Source organism: Sciurus vulgaris (genome assembly GCF_902686455.1).
Source record: "Sciurus vulgaris genome assembly, chromosome: 3".
NCBI classification, from domain to species: domain Eukaryota; kingdom Metazoa; phylum Chordata; class Mammalia; order Rodentia; family Sciuridae; genus Sciurus; species Sciurus vulgaris.
Genome location: NC_136463.1, coordinates 62909388 through 62927027, shown reverse-complemented (window position 1 = coordinate 62927027; position 17640 = coordinate 62909388). Strand labels below are relative to the sequence as shown.

Here is a 17640-nt window from a genome sequence, read left to right as displayed (position 1 = left end):
TCACAGCATATTAAATGCAGTATAATTTTCCACCAAAAACAATGCACACCAAGCAAAGAGATTTTATGCCTCTGTTCTCATTCTTCACTGTCCCCTTATTTAGCTATGTGACTTTGGACAAGTTATTTACCTCCATGAGACTGTTTCCTCAGCTGTAAAATGAGGGTAGAAGTACCTGTACTACAGTACTACTGTGTATTATCAGTAAATAGTACTCTGCATAATGCCTGGTACATAGTAACTATTTTACAAATGCTACCTATATTTTACTATTATCATTAACATCCTTTGACAGTAGTATTCTTTGAAAATTATACTTAAAATACAAAGAAAGGCACTGGGCACATGCTTCTAATTCCAGCTATTCTGAAAGCTAAGACAGGAAGATCACAAGTTCAAAAGATAGCCAATGCAACTTAGCAGGACAGTCTTAAAGCGAAAAAACCAGAAGCAGTAGTGCACACCTATAATCCCAAAAACCTGGGAGACTGAGGCAAGAGAACTGCAAGTTCCAGGTCAGTCTCGATAGCTTAGCGAGACCCTATCTGAAAATGAAAAATAAAATGGGCTGAGGATGTAGCTCCATGGTAAAATGCCCCTGGGTTCAATCCCTAGTACCAAATAAATAAATATATAGCTGGGATGTAACTCAGCAATAAAGCACTTCCCTAACAAGCATGAGTCCCTAGGTTGAATCCCCAGTACTGAAAGAAAAAGAAAAAGAGAGAATATAAAACTAGGAGAATTAAGAGAAATAACTCAAGCAAATAAGACCGGGTAGTAGCCACTTCTCTTGGGAGTGCCTACTCTATATGGTAAATACTTCCAATTCAATAAACTCTTTATGCTTATAAAAGAAAAGAAAAAGAAAATCAGGTGGTACAGGAAAGGTGAAAAACAAATCACATAATTAAAAAAAAAAAAGGAAGCAACAAAAACAAAGCACATCACAGAACAAATGTGAAATAAATGTAAATAAACTCGTAAGACTCTCAAATTGACTCTCAAATTATATCACAAAGCCAAAATCAACTAACTAATAAGCTATGCTGTAAACAAAAACTGCAAAAACAAAGGGATCCAAAGATTGACAATAAAAGATTAAGTCAAAGTACATCAGATAATTACAAGTAAAATAGAACTTACGATCTTCCAATATATAGCCTTAAATATGGGGGGGAAAAAAGGATTAAGTAAGACAAAGAAGCAACTGTGCATGATTAGTCCAAATGTAAGATACCACATGGAGGTCAGAAAACTTTTACAACTGGCTGACTTAATATTTACATTAGAACTGCTGATCGATTCAAAAACTTTCTACAGAACACTGAAAGTAGAAGTTTATTGTACAAATATATGTTAGCAATAAAAAGTCTCATGAAAATATATTAAGCCCATTTAAAGAGGATGTTAAGTCTATTATTAGATATCAGAAGTAGAAATATAGTAATTTTGTCATTTGTAGGGGCTGATAAAAGAGAATTAATCCATGGGTAAGCAACATTTCTGTTTCACTCAACTGCATAGCAATTGCCTCAATTTTAACATAAAAAAAAAAGTGAGAGAAAAGACTCACACTGTTTGTACCTCTTCCTCAAATAAATGCAGCACAAACTTGGGGTCAACAACAATAATAAATAATAAATGACAGCAATAAAAAAGTATGGAACTTATTAAAAACTTTAGTTTTTATTCTAATAAAAATATTATATTTTATTTTTCATGATACCAGTCAAATATGAAAAATATGGGTCAGCTCCATTTCCTTCAATGCCAGTGGACTTAATGTCAATTTTTATACACGGAAAGAAGTTCACAACTGAGCACCACACTAAGGCATTCAAATGCATTCGTGTCCCTTATTTGATAATGGTGGCCCAATCTATTATTAAGCTTCATTGTTAAACATATAAAAGGGAAATATCCCAATATAATGTCTACGTTCAAAGTCTTAAAATCTCAAATATAAAGCTTCAGAAAATTTCTATTAAAGAAACAACCTAGAGGACTAGGGTTGTGGCTCAGTGGTAGAATGTCTAGCACATGTGAGGCATTGGGTTCGAACCTCAGCACCACATAAAAAAATAAAGATGGACTACAAAATGTTAAAAAAAAGAAAAAAGAAAAAGAAACAACAATCTAGATACCTTATAAAACTTGAACAGTACTATCTAAGAGCAGTACTTATTAATATAATTATTACCTTTCAACTTCTGAATGCTATTTTGTAGCGGCATTTCAAAGAAATCATGAAAATCGGGGATGCAAACTCATATGTTTACAAGGAACAGCTATCAGTACTACTCAAAAATGCCAGTTCCTGATAGGAGAATGAGCTTGTGCCAGATGTAGACCAAAGCACTGAAGAGTTACACAGCCAAATTTGAAATGTCACATGAACTAAATGAATGGCACAAAGTCTTTATCTCTATGAACAGTAACAAATGAGCAGTCAATTTTTTTTTTCTTTTTTGGCAGTACTGGTGATTGTACCCAAGGGTGCTCTACCACTGAGTTACATCTACATCCCTATATTTCTATATTTTATTTTGAGGCAGCGTTTCACTAAGTTACTGAGACTGGTCTTGAACTTGCAAACCTCCTGCCTCAGCGTCCAGAGCAGGAAGGATTATAGGCATACGCCACCATGTCCAACTGCAGCCAGCTGAATGATTACACGTTTAGTAACACTATGCCAGATGACACAAATGACCATTTCAAAGAATAGTCACAGCTGGGGATATAGCTCAGTTGATAGAATGCTTGCTTCATAAGCACTAAGGCCCTGGGTTCAATCCCCAGCACTGCAAAAAAAAAAAAAAAAAAAACAGAATAGTCACACCCATTTCAAGATAATTAACATCAAGTAGGCTTGCCAGTCCAGTTTTGCCAGATCTCTATTATTTTTAAACAAAACCAGCAATCTTTATTTTCATAGGAAATTTCTTCTATTCTTAAAATCTATATGGTCAGTAAATAATAACTAGATTTTACACAACTCACAGGCTGACAGGTTGGACCCTCTATTGTAAATAGAAGAAATGTAAAGAAAGTGGGGTGTATTTGGTTTCTCTATAGGTTTTGTTTATTATTTTGGTACTGGGGATTGAGCCCAGGGCACCTTACCACTGTGTGACATCCCCTATCCTTTTTATTTTTTAAATTTGAGACAGGGTCTCGCTAAGTTGCTGAGGGTCTTAAAAGTTGCCTATGCTGGCCTTGAACTTGTGATCCTCCTGCCTCAGCCTTCAGCCTCCCCAGTCTCCCCAGCCTCCCAAACTGCTGGGGTTACAAGCATGCACCATTGAGGGTAGCTGGCTTCTTAATTTTTATTCTTTTACTTGAGTACTAGGGATTGAACCTAGGCCCTTGCATGTGCTAGGTAAGCACTTTACCACTGGGCTATACTCCCAACTTACTCCACATTTTTAAAGGCGAAGTATAAAAATGCTTCCCTCTCTTTAGCAATACTTTGTTCAACTGAGTTATATAGAGTAGGTTAGAATTTTTAAGAAGATGTGATAGCTGACATGCATTCCTTTCTTCATTCAACAGACATTTATTATCAATTGAAATAAGCAAGGAGAGTCTGGTAGAATCCAATACACATGTAATTCTGTGACAAATACTGTAAAAAAAAATAGGTAGAGACCCAGTTAATGAGTGAATGTGCCTTAAGAAGGTCAGGAAAGGTTTCCCTGCAGAGAGAGATAACTGAGAGTAGAAGGAAAATTAACATAGGAAAGAAACTGGGGCAAGGGAACACAACATTCTATGTCTTAAATGCAAAGTAAGTATGCAAGGTTCAAGATGATGCTGGAGGGCTGGGTGGTGGCTCAGTGGTAGAGCGCTTGCCTAGCATCTGTGAGGCCCTGGGTTCGATTCTCAGCACCACATATAAATAAATAAAATAAAGGTCCATTGACAACTAAAGAAAAAAAAAAAAAAAAAGATGCTGGAAAGGAAGATGGAGACCAGATTCCTAGTACCTTATAATTAGAGTGAACATTATAATTTTATCCCCCAATCCAGAACTTTTCTAAAAGGAGAGTGCCCCTTGGTTCAATTCCCCAGAACCAAGTGGGATGAAACAAAAACTTAAAGAAAGTCTTAAGGAATGTTTTAAAAGCTATACACACAACCACTACAGAGGAAGCTCCACAAGGAGACCAAAGGAGGCCACAGTGAGAACAAGGAAATCAAGAGCAATATGGTGCCAGAGATGACAAGGAAAACGGTGTCCATGAAGGAGAACAGTAGCTGCAGCATAACCTGTTGCTCAGAAGTCAACTGAGAACTATAAATGGTATGACCATTGGAAACCTTTTCAAGAGCAGCTGTGGTAGAGGTAGGATTAGAAATCACACTCCCAGTACTGAGAGAGAGAAAGAGAGACAGACAGACACACACACACACACACCCACAAAGACAAGATAGACAAACCACCCAGAATGAGCTAAAGATTATGGAGGAGAAAAAGAGAGAGAGTAAAAACAACTGATTTGTTTTTGGGTGGGTAGAGGAAGTATCAGGGATTGAATCCAGGGGCGCTTAACCACTGAGCCACATCCTCAGTCCTTTTTATTTTTTATTTTGAGACAGGATCTCATTAAGTTGCTGAGGGTTGGTTTTGAACTCGTGATCCTCCTGCCTCAGTCTCCTGGGTCTCTGGGATTACAAGTAAGCACCACCATGCCCAGCATTCAAATAATTCTTTAAAGAAGTTGGATCACATAAAAAAAGAAAAAAGATGGAACGGTAGTAGTAGGAGTAATGGAGAGGTTTAATTAATTTTTTTTAATGGAAAACTTAAAATATGTTTAAAAGTCAATGGAGGGGCTGGAGTTGTGGCTCAGTGGTAGAGTGTTTGCCTAGCACATGTGAGGCAATGGGTTTGATCCTCAGCACCATATAAAAATAAATAAGTAAATAAAATGAAGGTTTAAAAAAAAAAAACAAAGACTGCTTTTCCTTAAAAAAAAAAAAAAAGTCAATGGAAAGTCACAAAAGGCTACATATTATGACCCTGACTCAAAATAAAAATCCCCATTACCACAAAAAAAGAACACACACACCACTGTGTCCTTAAATATATGCAACTTCAAATTTTAGAAATGAAGAAAAAAAAAGTATTGAAAATAGGATCTTTAAGATACATTTATACAAGATACATTACATACCTATGTTTGTTGCCAAAAAATGCCAACAGGTAGAAGCAATCGAAATGTCCATCAGTGAATAAAGAAAATGTATATATAGCTAGGCACTATAGTACACATCTGTAATCCCAGAGACTAGGGAGGCTGAGGAAGGAGGATTGCAATTTTGAGGTCAACACTAGCTTTGACTCAAAATTTAAAAAGGCGGACTCAGGGCAGGGATTGGAGATGTAGTTCAGAGGTTGAAGCATCCCTTGGTTCAATCCACAGTACCACAAAACGTGGTATTGAAATAAGTCAGTCACAAAAAGTCAAATACTTTGGGCTGGAGTTGTGGCTCAGTGGTAGAGTGCTTGCCTAGCACGTATGAGGCACTGGGTTCAATTCTTAGCACTGCATATAAATTAATAAATAAAATAAAAAGGTTCATCAATGACTAATAAAAAAAATGTTTTTAAGTCAAATATTCATGATCCCACTTATATGAGGAGTCTAAAGTAGTCAAATTCTTAAAAACATACTGGGTAGGCTGAGGCAGGATGATCACCAAGTTTGAAGTCTGTCTGGGCAACTTAGCAAAACCCTATCTCAAAATAAAATTTTAAAAAGGCCTGGGGGTATAGCTCTGTGAAAGATCCAAAGCATGTGTGAGGCCCTGGGTTCAAACCCCAGCAACACACACTCAAAAGAAGAGAAAACAGTTCTTGGTTCCAGAGTACTTGCTTTCCATGACTGAAGGCCAATTCTGTTGACAACCAAATCAGGATATTTCCAACACTGACAGCAATCACCAAAAGATAGTGCTGCAGCTTGAGCGAGCATTCCATCACACAGCTTCATGAGACATTCAGGGCAAGAGAAATAGCAATACAATTATGTTTTCACTGGAGCTTCAAACAGTTGTTGTTTATATAAACAATTCTTGTTTTCAAAAATATTTATACATATTCAGTGATGAACAATTTATTAATGAGGAACTATATCCTAATCATCAAAACACAAAAGACATCAACTGAAAATTGAGAGCTGATTCTTAGACTTTGTTAGCAAAATGAATGTTCATTTTTAACATCTAAGAAAATATATACATTAGTCCTAGCATCACTCTTTGAAGGACAAAGTCTAGTCATCCAACTTCACTAGTTAAATATCTAGGACACATTAACACCCTGAGACATTAAAAATCCCAAACACAGGCAAGATCTTTTTTTAATTCTCATTTCCAAGATCACAGGAGGCCTAGGAACTAAAATTAGATATCATGTGGAAATCAGCAATTTATTCATTCCATCAGTCTTTGTTATTTGTTTAACACAACCAGCTTCACAAAACAAACTATTGTCAAGACTTAATCAAGTCCCATTTGCCCAGGACTACTGCACTGCTACTGATGAACACAGTATTACATTACAGATGGTTTTTGGAATGATACTTTTTTACCCCACTACCAAGGTTTGACCCAGGGGTGCTCTACCACTGAGTTACATCCCCAACCTTTTTAAAATTCTGAGACAGGGTTCACTAACTTTTCCAGACTGGTCTGGACCTTGTGATCCTCATGCCTCAACTTCCCAAGGGCTGAAATTATAGGCTTGTACTACCATGTCCAGAGGGAGGGTACGTTTCTATAATGCACAGTTGAACAACCACCATTCTAATACTATAGACACTGAATCTGATCTAGTATCAACAAAGGCCAAAGTCCCAACTTTACTCCAACGTAGTTTTCTAGTTATTGGATCATCACTGAGGTGCTAAAAATGGTAGTCACCAAGCACCAATACTGGGTCTTCGGTTTAGAGACAAATCAGGTAAGTGTCACACCCTCTTCAAACTCAACTGATGGAATTCAGGTAAAATGTAGACTGTCCCTATGAAGCTGTTATTATGAAAAAGCACAAACTAAAACTTAACTGCAATGGTCTGATACGATTAGAACAAAGCAATGACAGGTGCAGGGAAGAAAAACAGATGTATCACAACACCAATATTCATCATCTTAATTATACCAGGCTTAAAAACAATTGAAAATCATTAAGCAAGTGCCTACAATGTGCTATATATGCATTACTGTTAACCTTTATGACAACCACTCGATCTACATCCTTTTATTTTTTTTTTTGTAGTAAAACTAAGAAAACTATCTAAAATCTCACAGTTGGTAAGTGGCACCCTCAAGACTGGTACTGGGGATGACTGACTTAGAAGTATCTCCACTATCTACAACACCCACTTATTCCCTCAAGAAAGTGTTTAAGAGTTGAGCAAAGAAATGACACTCCAACCCACCTCAGGTCTCAGATTTTGTCTGATATTCCTTTCCCATAATTAGTTGAGTTTACATGTTTACATTTTGGTGATTCTTCTTTCATACATCTTTTTTTTTTTTTTTTTTTTTTTTTTGCAGTGTTGGGGATTGAACCCAGGGCCTTGTGCATGTAAGGCAAGCACTCTACCAACTGAGCTATCTCCCCAGCCCTCTTTCATACATCTCACAGAGTTACATAAGTCATTATAAAAATGAGGGAACATTCTATCAATGCAAAGAATTATCAACAACTCCAACCTAAGTGAGCAGGAAGACAGATTATATCCAGGAACAGCTAGGTCATTTACGAAAAAAAGCACGTATCTCTCCTATAGCTATCATAGGTTTCTTCTAAAAGTGCCATATTGAAGTCTAATATTCCCATGCCCTAGGCATGTAATACATTTTGTGTGTGCTTCTCCCTGTAAAAATAAATCTATCTATCTATATATTTGTGTGTGTGTGTGTTTGTGCACACACGCGTGCGCACTAGACATAGTTACAAAGGTCTGTAATCCCAGCAACTGGGGAAGCTGAAGCAGGAGGATCACAAGTTCAAGGCCAACCTCAGCAACTTAGCAAGGCCCTAAGCAACATAGGGAGACCTTGTCTCAAAATAAAAATTAAAAAGGGCTGGGAATGTGACTCAGTGATTAAGCACCCCTGGGTTCAATCCCCAGCACCAAAAAAAATAAAAAAGATGGGGTGTAGCTCAATGGTGGAACACCTCTGAGTTCAATCTCCAGTATCATTCATAAATAAATAAATAAGTAGGTAAGTAAGCAAGTCTGGTCCACTTGTCTTTCTCCTTTTGTGAATTTGAACTGCCTAGTTTTATGCAATTTTTTTAAAAAATTTTATGTATTTATTTATTTATTTTGCTGTTAAATTATTGGGGATTGAACCAGGTATACTCTACCATTGAACTACATCTCCAATTCTTTCTTTTATTTTGAGACAAAGACCCTCACTAAAACACTAAGTTGCCCAGGACAGCATCAAACTTGCCATCTTCCTTTCTCAGCTTCTCAAGTATCTGAGACTACAGGCACATACCACCATGCCTAGCCTTAATCTTTTTATCTACTGATTTGTTCTTTTTTCTTAATGTCTTCTTAGAGTTCTCTATATAAAGGAACTTAATTCCTTGACATATGGTGTATTTATACTGTTTTGACATCTTTTACTTATGTATTTCCTTATGTGTTAAACCTTTTTTTTTTAAACTAGGAATTGAATCCAGCGGCACTTAACCACTGAGCCACATCCCCAGCCCCTTCTTTAATATTTTATTTAGAAATAGGGTCTTGCTGAATTGCTTAGGGCCTGGTTAAATTGCTGAGACTGGTTTTGAACTTGCGATGCTCCCACCTCAGCCTCCTGAGCAGCTGGAATTCAGGCAAGCACCATTGTGCGTGGCTAAAATTATTTTTATGTAGTTGAATCCATTTCTCTTTTCTTTCATGAGTTCTACCTTTACCATATGCTTAGAAAGAGCTTCCCTATACCTAAAGTTATATAGATATTCACCTATATATTTTTTTCTGGTACTTAAGAAAAATAACAGCAAAGGAAACAATCAACAGAATGAAAAAGCAAATCCATTAAATGTATTTGTAAATCCCATATTTGATTAAGGAGTTAAATATTTAAGGAGTTAAATATTTCCAAAATATATAAGGAAATCCTACAACTCAAAAGGAAATAATAACTTGATTTTTTTTAAAAACATTTTTTAGTTGCAGATAAACACAACACTTTATTTTGTTTATTTATTTTTATGTTGTACTGAGGATCGAACCCAGTGCCTCACACCTGCTAGGCAAGTGCTTTACCACTGAGCTACAACCCCAATCCTAATAACTGGATTTTAAAATGGCTAAAGGACTTAAATAGAAAGGATACTCAAAGTCACTAATCATCAGTGAAATGTAATTCAAAACCAAAATGAGATATTACCTCACACCTGTTAGAATGGCTACTATCAAAAAAATTAAAGACAACAAGAGCTGGTGAGGATACAGCAAAGTTGAAATGCTTTTATACTGTTGGTGGCTACCCAAAAATAGTTCCACTATGGAAAACAGTATAGAGATTCCTCAAAAAATCAAATTTGGAACTAACATGAGCCAGCAAATCTCACTTCTGAGTATTTATCCAAAAGAACTGAAATTAGGCTTTCAAAGAGATACCATCATATCTATGCTCACTGTAGCACTATTCAAAATACTCAAGTGGTAGATGAAACACAGGGGCATAAACAGATGAATGGATATATGAACTATGGTATGTATATACATTGGAATATAAGTATTATTCAGCCTTAGGAAATTCTACAATATACAATAACATGGATAAATTTTAAAGACAGGCTAAGTGAAATATGTCAGTAACAGGAATAAATAAATAATCATATGATTTCAATTACATGAGGCACCTAAAATAATTACAGACACAAAGAACAGAATAGCGGTTGCCAGGGTATGGTTGGGGGAGAAGACTTAAGAGTTTGCTCAACAACAGGTAAAATATTTTAGTTATACAAGATGAATGGGGGGCTGGGGAGATAGCTTAGTCGGTAGAGTGCTTGCCTTGCAAGCACAAGGCCCTGGGTTTGACCCCCAGCACCCCTCCCCCCCCCAAAAAAAAAAAAAAAAAAAAAAGATGAATGAGTTCTAGAGATCTGCTATACACTACTGTGGTTAGAAAAACGTTGGATTGTACACTTAAAACTCTAGCCAGACATGGAGGCACAACTGGTAATCCAGTGGCTGAGAGGCTAAGGTAAGAGGATCACAAGTTCAAAGTCAGCCTCAGCAATTTAGTGAGGCCCTAAGCAACTTAGTGAGACCCTATCTTAAAATTAAAAATTTATAAAAAAAGGACTGGGGATATTTCTCAGTGGTAATGAACCTCTGGGTCCAATCCCCAGTACCCCAAAAATAAAATACATAATAATTCATTAATAGCCAGGTACAGTGACAGCACTCCTGTAATTCATCTATTCAAGAGGCTAAGGCAGAAGATTGCAAGTTTAAGGACACAATGGACAACTTAGTAAAGCCCTAAGTAATTTAGTGAGAATCTGTCTCTATAAAGCAACAAATAAAAAAGGCTGGGTATATAACTCAATGATGAAGTATCCTTGGGTCCAAGCCCTAGTACCAAAAAAAAAAAAAAAAAAAAGCCTGTGAAAATTTTGTTTTGGTCAATGAGTGCATTAAAAGTGATGTTGTAAGTCACACATTGAGGTGTGCACCTATAGTCCCAGCACTTGGGAGGTTGAGGCAGGAGAGCAAGAAGATCACCTGAGTCCAAGGTATCAAGAACAACCTGGCCAACGCAATGAGATCCCATCTCAGGACCAAAACAACTGAAGTTGTAAATTACTGTTAAAAATTTTAAGTCTTCCTCCTCAAGAAGAAGATAGCATACAAAAAGTATTTTTATGTAATTGTCTGAAGCATTCACGGATCATTTGACTTTGAAAGTCTGTAAGAGTCATTCCTCTTTATTTCTGCCTACTTGGTTAGAAATGTAAGGAAAATGTCTATGAATTACATCAAATGTATTTTAATTATTAGATATACTTATTTATGTATAGTTATGTAATACATGTATCTTTTATCCCCCTCCCCAGAATTGGGTACTGGATCCAGGGGCACTCTACCACTGAGCTACATCCCCAGTTCTTTTTATTATTTTGAGACATCTCACTAAGCTGCCCAGGTTGGCCTTGAACTTGAAAGCCTTCTGCCTCCATTTCCTGAATTGCTAGGATTATAAGGGTGCACCGGAATATCTGGATTCAAACACATTTTTTAAAAAATATTATTTAGTTGTAGATGGACACGATAGCTTTATTTATTTATTTTTATGTGGTGCTGAGGATCAAACCCAGTGCCTTGCACATGCAAGGCAAGTGCTCCACCACTGAGCCCCAGCCCCTGAAAGTCGTCGTTATTAACACTGATATTTCCACATGTGCAAAACACTGTGTGCTGATCATATCCATCCACCCTACTATTTTCTGTCTCTTCTCTCTTCTTGTCCCCAGTTCCTAATAATCCCTTTTCTACTTTCAATTCTTATTTTGTTTGCTTTTAGTTTCCATATGAGAGAAAACATGATAGCCATTCTTCTCTATCTGGTTTATTCTGCTTAACATGAAACCATTCGTATACATCCATTTTCCTACATTTCATTCTTCTCTATGGATCAACAATATTCCATTGTGTATATATACCATATTTTCTTTATCCATTCATCTGTTGATGGGCACCGGGGTGATTCCATCTCTTAGCTATTATGAGTGATATCGCAACAATCATTGTATGCAGCTCTCTCTTTCATATGCTGACTTCATTTCTTTCAGACATATACCAAGGAATGGAATAACTAGACCTTATGGTAGTTCTATTTTTAATTTTCTGAGCAACCTCCACACTGTTTTTCATAGAGCCTGTACCAATTTACATTCCTTTCAACAGAATGTAAGGGTTCCTTTTTCTTCACATCCTCACCAGTATATTTTTATTGATGTAAACTCATCCTGATTTTCTTTTAATACCAGCCCCCTCACCCTCTTTTTCTAATATGATACTTTTCTGCCTTCTATTCTACTTTGATTTAAAGAACTTTTATTAACTAGAATATATTTCTCATCTCTTTATTTTTCATTTTTCTATAATACTGTTTAGGCACGTGATAATGGTCTGAATATATCTCCCCAAACGCACGTGTTAGAAACTTAATCCCTAATTTAACAGTGTTGGGAAGTAGGAATGAACAGAAGGTATTTAGGTCAGGAGGGCTTTGCCCTCATCAACGATTAAAGCAACTATAAAAAGAACTTGCTCCAGTGGGTTTGTCCCCTCCTCCTACCTTCTACTATGTGAGAAGGCGCTCATCAAATGCGGGGGCCTTGATCTTGGACTTACCAGCCTCTTGAACTTTGAGAAATAAATTTCTAGGGCTGTGGTTGTAGCTCAATGGTAGAGCGCTTGCCTAGCATATGTGAGGGTTTGATCCTTGGCACCACATTTAAACAGATAAAGCTGGTCTCACACTTGTGAACCTCCTCCCTTATCCTCCCATGCTGCTAGAATTATAGACACGCACCACTGCACCCTGCTTATATTTTACCTTAGAAGCCTCAGAGGGCTAAGAATGTGGCTCAGTGGTAGAGCACTTATTAGCACATCTGAGGGCGTAGGTTCAATTCAGGGAAGTGGGAGAAAAAACCTTCCTCTGGCTCCTCAAGGTCTGAGGAATCAAGTCCATTCTAACTGGCAAGCTATGAAAGGCTCTTTGTAATATGGTCTTTGTTTCCTTTCAGTCTTGCCTTCTGTTATTCCCCAACCTGCTATCCTATATCCACTTCAGCAACATCTACATAAAATTCTCCAAACTAACCACGCCTATGTTCTACACTTGGAATTCCTTCCCCACTTCCATTCAATCTCTGGTATTCAACTTCAAAAGCCATCCCACCATCACTGCTATGTCCTTCTCTTCAGACTTCTATTTTTTTATTTACTATAAAATATTCCATTTGAGTATTTCATAGACTTCTTAAATTCAATGTACCCAAATCTTAAAAACTCATCTCCCTATAACCATTTCCTCCCTCATTGATTCTATACTCCAGTAAATGTCCCTACCATCTATTCTCTTGGTGAGGTGGAACCCCAATACCATACATAACTCTTTTGTTTTCCTTCATTTCCATGTCTTACTAATTCTATCCATGAGTTTCTCTCACCCAGATCTATATCCCTACTGTCTCTACCTGGTCAGGCCACCAATACACCTAATCTGTGTTACTAAAACAATTTCCTACCTACCTCTCTTTATCTCATCTTAACTCTTCTTGTATTTGTCCTCCACAATGCTCCTAGAATACAAAATTCTGAACATATTATTGCCCTGCTTTAAAACTAGTGGATAAGGATGAGGACAATAACTCTGTAATACGTTAAAATAAACTCCAAACTCCTTTAGTGGGCCTTGTTAAGGACTCTAAGTATAATCCTCCCAGCCTCATCGCCTATTTCTTGTCCACTACACCCTGAGCATGCTCAACTTTTTCAGTTCCACTACTACTCAGAGCTCTGTGCACATGCTGCTCCTTCTGCTTGGAACTCTTCTACCTGGCCTACACTTACTTCTTCAGAACACAACCAAGACACCATTTCTGTTTCAAATCATTCTCTAAATTCCAAGTTGGGATCAGATCTTCCTTCTATGTGAGTACCATGTATATCCCACAGATTGTGCCACACTGCAAGTTTAACTGCTTATGTATTTGCCCACTTTCCCCACCAGTGTGTAAGCTCCAAATGTGGCATTGTCTTTGTAGTTTATCCTAATTTTCCAAGCACTGAGCACAATGTGGCTAATTAACAGATTTTAGTTAAATAATTTATTAAGTACAATAGTAGGTACAGAGAAGAAAAATTTGTATCTTCCCCAAAGATACTAGGAAAAACAAACATTCACATACATAGTGCTATAATTTAGATCAGGAATGTCCCCCAAAGGCCCTGCATTAAAAGCTTGCTCTCCAGTTTGTTGCTACTGGGAGGTGATAAAGCCATTATGAAGAAGGACCTAATGGGAGATTTTAGGTGATTAAGGATGAGCAGTTTTGCCCCACCACAGACTCCCAGATATGATACCCTGCTTTTTTTCCTCCTCCTTCTTCTTTTTTTTTTTTTTTTTTGGCACTGAGAATTGAACTCAGGGCACTTAGTCATTGAGTCACACCCCCAGCCCTTCTATATTTTACTTAGAGACCGGGCCTCACTACGTTGCTGAGGCTGGCTTTGAACTTGCCATATTCCTGCCTCAGACTCCAGAGCCAGTGGGAACAGAAGCGTGTACACCGTGCCCAGCAATGCACTACTGTTTAAAAATTGGTTTATCTCAGGTATCTTTATTTTTTTTTTTTTTGGCGGTGCTAGGGATCGAACCCAGGGCTTTACCGACTGAGCTATCTCCCCAGCCCACTATCTCAGGTATCTTTTACAGCACCAGAACACTGACAAACACATGTAACTATGAACCAAAGGTTTAAGAACAATGGTAGGAATGTTATAAACAAAGAAAAATGCCAATTCAACCATTTGAAGTGATCTCCAAAATGCAAAGAAAATGTTAGAATTTCCATTTAAATATATTTTCAATTTGTTTCAAAGTACACTTTCAAATGTGCTTCCATAGCAACAGTACACAGTATAAGATTTCACTTATCAGCTATGCTTAATTTTTTTTTTTTTTTTTTTTTTTTTTAAACTGAGTGGAGCAGATAATCATAAAAGCTTGGAAAACATAGTTCTAGGACATTTGCTCTCAACCTTTGCATACTCTATAGAGATCTGGTATCACGGATACCTCTAGGAATCTCATGAAAGCTAAGGATCAATTATATCCCAGAAAAACTAATGGAAACTTTTTTTTTTTTTTTTTTGCGGTGCTGAAGATTGAACCCAGGGCCTGTGCTTGCAAGGCAAGCACTCTACCAACTGAGCTACATCCCCAGCCCTCAAACCTATTTTTTAAAAAAACCTTAATGTGATTTTAAGATTAATATGATTTATCAAGGCTCTCACGTTAAGACCTACCCTAGCACCTCCATTTCTAAAGCCATAAGGACAGTGCTTGGAGTAAAGAAGCAGCAAAACGCCTGAAACTCTCTGATCCTATTACTTTCCCTCTTCTCCTCAAACCCTGTTGCTGGCTGAGTATGATGGCCCATGCCTGTAATCCCAGCAGCTTGAGAGACTGAGGCAGGAGGACTACAAGTTCAAGATCACCCTCAGCAACGTAGTGAGACCCTATCTCTAAATAAAACATTTAAAAAAGGCTGGAGATGTGGCTCAGTGGTCAAACGCCCCTGGGTTCAATTCCTAGTACCAAAAAAAAAAAAAAAAAAAAAAACCGGTTCCTCTCCTCTTTCTCCCCAAAGGTGAATCACCACACTTTCCAAAAAGGCTTGCTTTTCCAATTCCCTAAATAAGTGCCACAGAGTTTAGGAACACAAAGATGACTTCTTTTCTTGGGTATAATACATATATCAGTACATACATCCCATGCTTTATCATAATTTTTGCCATTTCCTAAGACGTTCATACATACATTTTTTTCCTTTTTGGTGAGGGGGGGGGTTGCTAGAGATTTTGTTGTTGTTGTTGTTGTTGTTGCTTGCGGGGAGGGTTTTACAGGGGATTGAACCCAGGGTTTCACACATTCAAGGCAAACACTCTACCACTGAGCCACATTCCCAGACCTATTTTCTTAATTTTCAAAAATTAACCATTTGCCACATATGGGAGCACACACCTGTAATTTCAGCAATTTGGGAGGCTGGACCAATAGGACTTAGCAAGATCTTCTCTCAAAATAAAAATAAAGAGGACTGGAGATATAGCTCAGTGGTAAAGTACCCTGGGGTTCAATCCCTCGTACAAAAAAAAAACAGTACCTTATAATTAACCTTTTAACTTAAATGTAGCAACATCTTAAGTAAAATATGTGTGAAATCAGTTTTGATACTCTGATTATTATTTTCCTGGCTGATAAAGATAAACATGCACTTCTTAAAATAATGCCTTTAGATTCTCACCAGTCTTAGATACAGAGCACAATCTTAGTCTCTACAGTCACTCTGAGATCTCTGTAAACAATGATTTGAACATCGAAAAAAAAAATTTAACTCAAAAAAAAGCTCAAAAACATCAGGTTCAATCCTTTCATTTCACAAATAAAAATTTTTTTTTTTTTAATTAAAAAAATTGAGGCCAGACACAGTGACAGACCTATAATCCCAGTCATTAAGAGATTGAGGAAGGTAGGTCACAAATCTGAGGTTGGCCCTGGCAATTTAGTGAGAACCTCAGCAACTTAGTGAGTCCTTGTCTCAAAATAAAAAATAGAAGGGCACGTGGGGGGGCGGGGGGACTGAGGATATAGCTCAGTGGTACAACTCCCCTGGGTTAAGTTCCCAATACAAAAAAAAAAAGAGAGAGACCCAAGAAGATTAAGTGATTATCCAAGATCACACGAAATGTTTAATGAAATGTCTACTTCAATCAGTCTAGCCTGTTTTCCATTACATAATGTCCATTCAGATCATATTAGAATGATGCAATACTGATGACTTTTCATCTGTTACCTACCTTACTCTTCCATTCAGATTTATCTGAACATGCTGCTTAAAATCTGGGTATTTGGATGCCAGATAAGCAAAATCAGGAGGTATGTCCTTGTATCTATTTCTTTCATGCATTGATTTACTCGGAGCCATCTTAAAAAAAAAAAATAGAAAAAAAGGGGAAAAGATCAGCATATTTAGTTGAAAACATTGATAGGGAAAGGTTATGGAAGCCAAGTCAACAGTTATAGCCAACACATCTTTTCCAGTCAATTCAGAACGTAGAAATTACATTTTGAAAACGAACACAGGTAAGCATATGAAAAGATGCTCAACACCATTAGTCATTAGAGAAATACAAATCAAAATCACAAGGAGATACCACTTCGCACCTACTGGGATACCTATTATAAACAAAAAATAAATATTAGAAAACAAAAAACAAGTGTTTGCAAGGATGTACAGACACTGAAGACCTCATGCATTACTGGTAGTAAAGTAATAGAATGGCATAGCTGCTGTGGAAAAAAGAGTTTGGCAACTCTAAACACAGGCTGGGCACACTGGCACACACCTGTAATCTCAGCACGTCCAGAGGGTGAAGTAGGAGGAGTTCAAGGCCAGCCTCAGAAACTTAGTTGAAGCCGTAAGCAACTTAGTAAGACCCTATCTCAAAATAAAATATAAACCACTGGGGATGTGGCTCAGTGGTGAAGACTCTCTGGGTTCAATCCCTGGTACCCAAAAAAGCTTTAAAAATAAAGTTAAACATAAGCTTCAAGCACTGCTAAAAAAAGAAAAAAAAAAAAACAAAAAAACTAACAAGCTAAACATAGACTCTTTCTGCCATCTTGGAGCCAGTATAGCCCTACTGAGAATAGGACTTCAAAAAGTTTGGAAGCCTGGGGTGCAAGTTCATTTTTGCTGGCTATAAGTGGAGTCCCCAGAACAAAAGGGAACACCTAGCTCTTCTTAAAACGTGGTGGCTCAGTGGTAGAGCACTCACCTAGCAAGTGTGA

At 37.3% G+C, this 17640-nt stretch overlaps 1 protein-coding gene across 1 annotated transcript in view; it reads right to left on the bottom strand.

Moving 5' to 3' along the window:
- METTL16 (methyltransferase 16, RNA N6-adenosine) overlaps positions 1 to 16796 on the bottom strand; it is a 61709-nt gene extending 44913 nt beyond the window's left edge. The window contains exon 1 of the mRNA XM_079130856.1: positions 16647 to 16796. Within this exon, the coding sequence (XP_078986982.1) occupies positions 16647 to 16774 (128 nt within the window). The 5' untranslated portion in view covers positions 16775 to 16796. The remainder of the gene's footprint in view (positions 1 to 16646) is intronic.
- Positions 16797 to 17640: the final 844 nt, after the last annotated feature.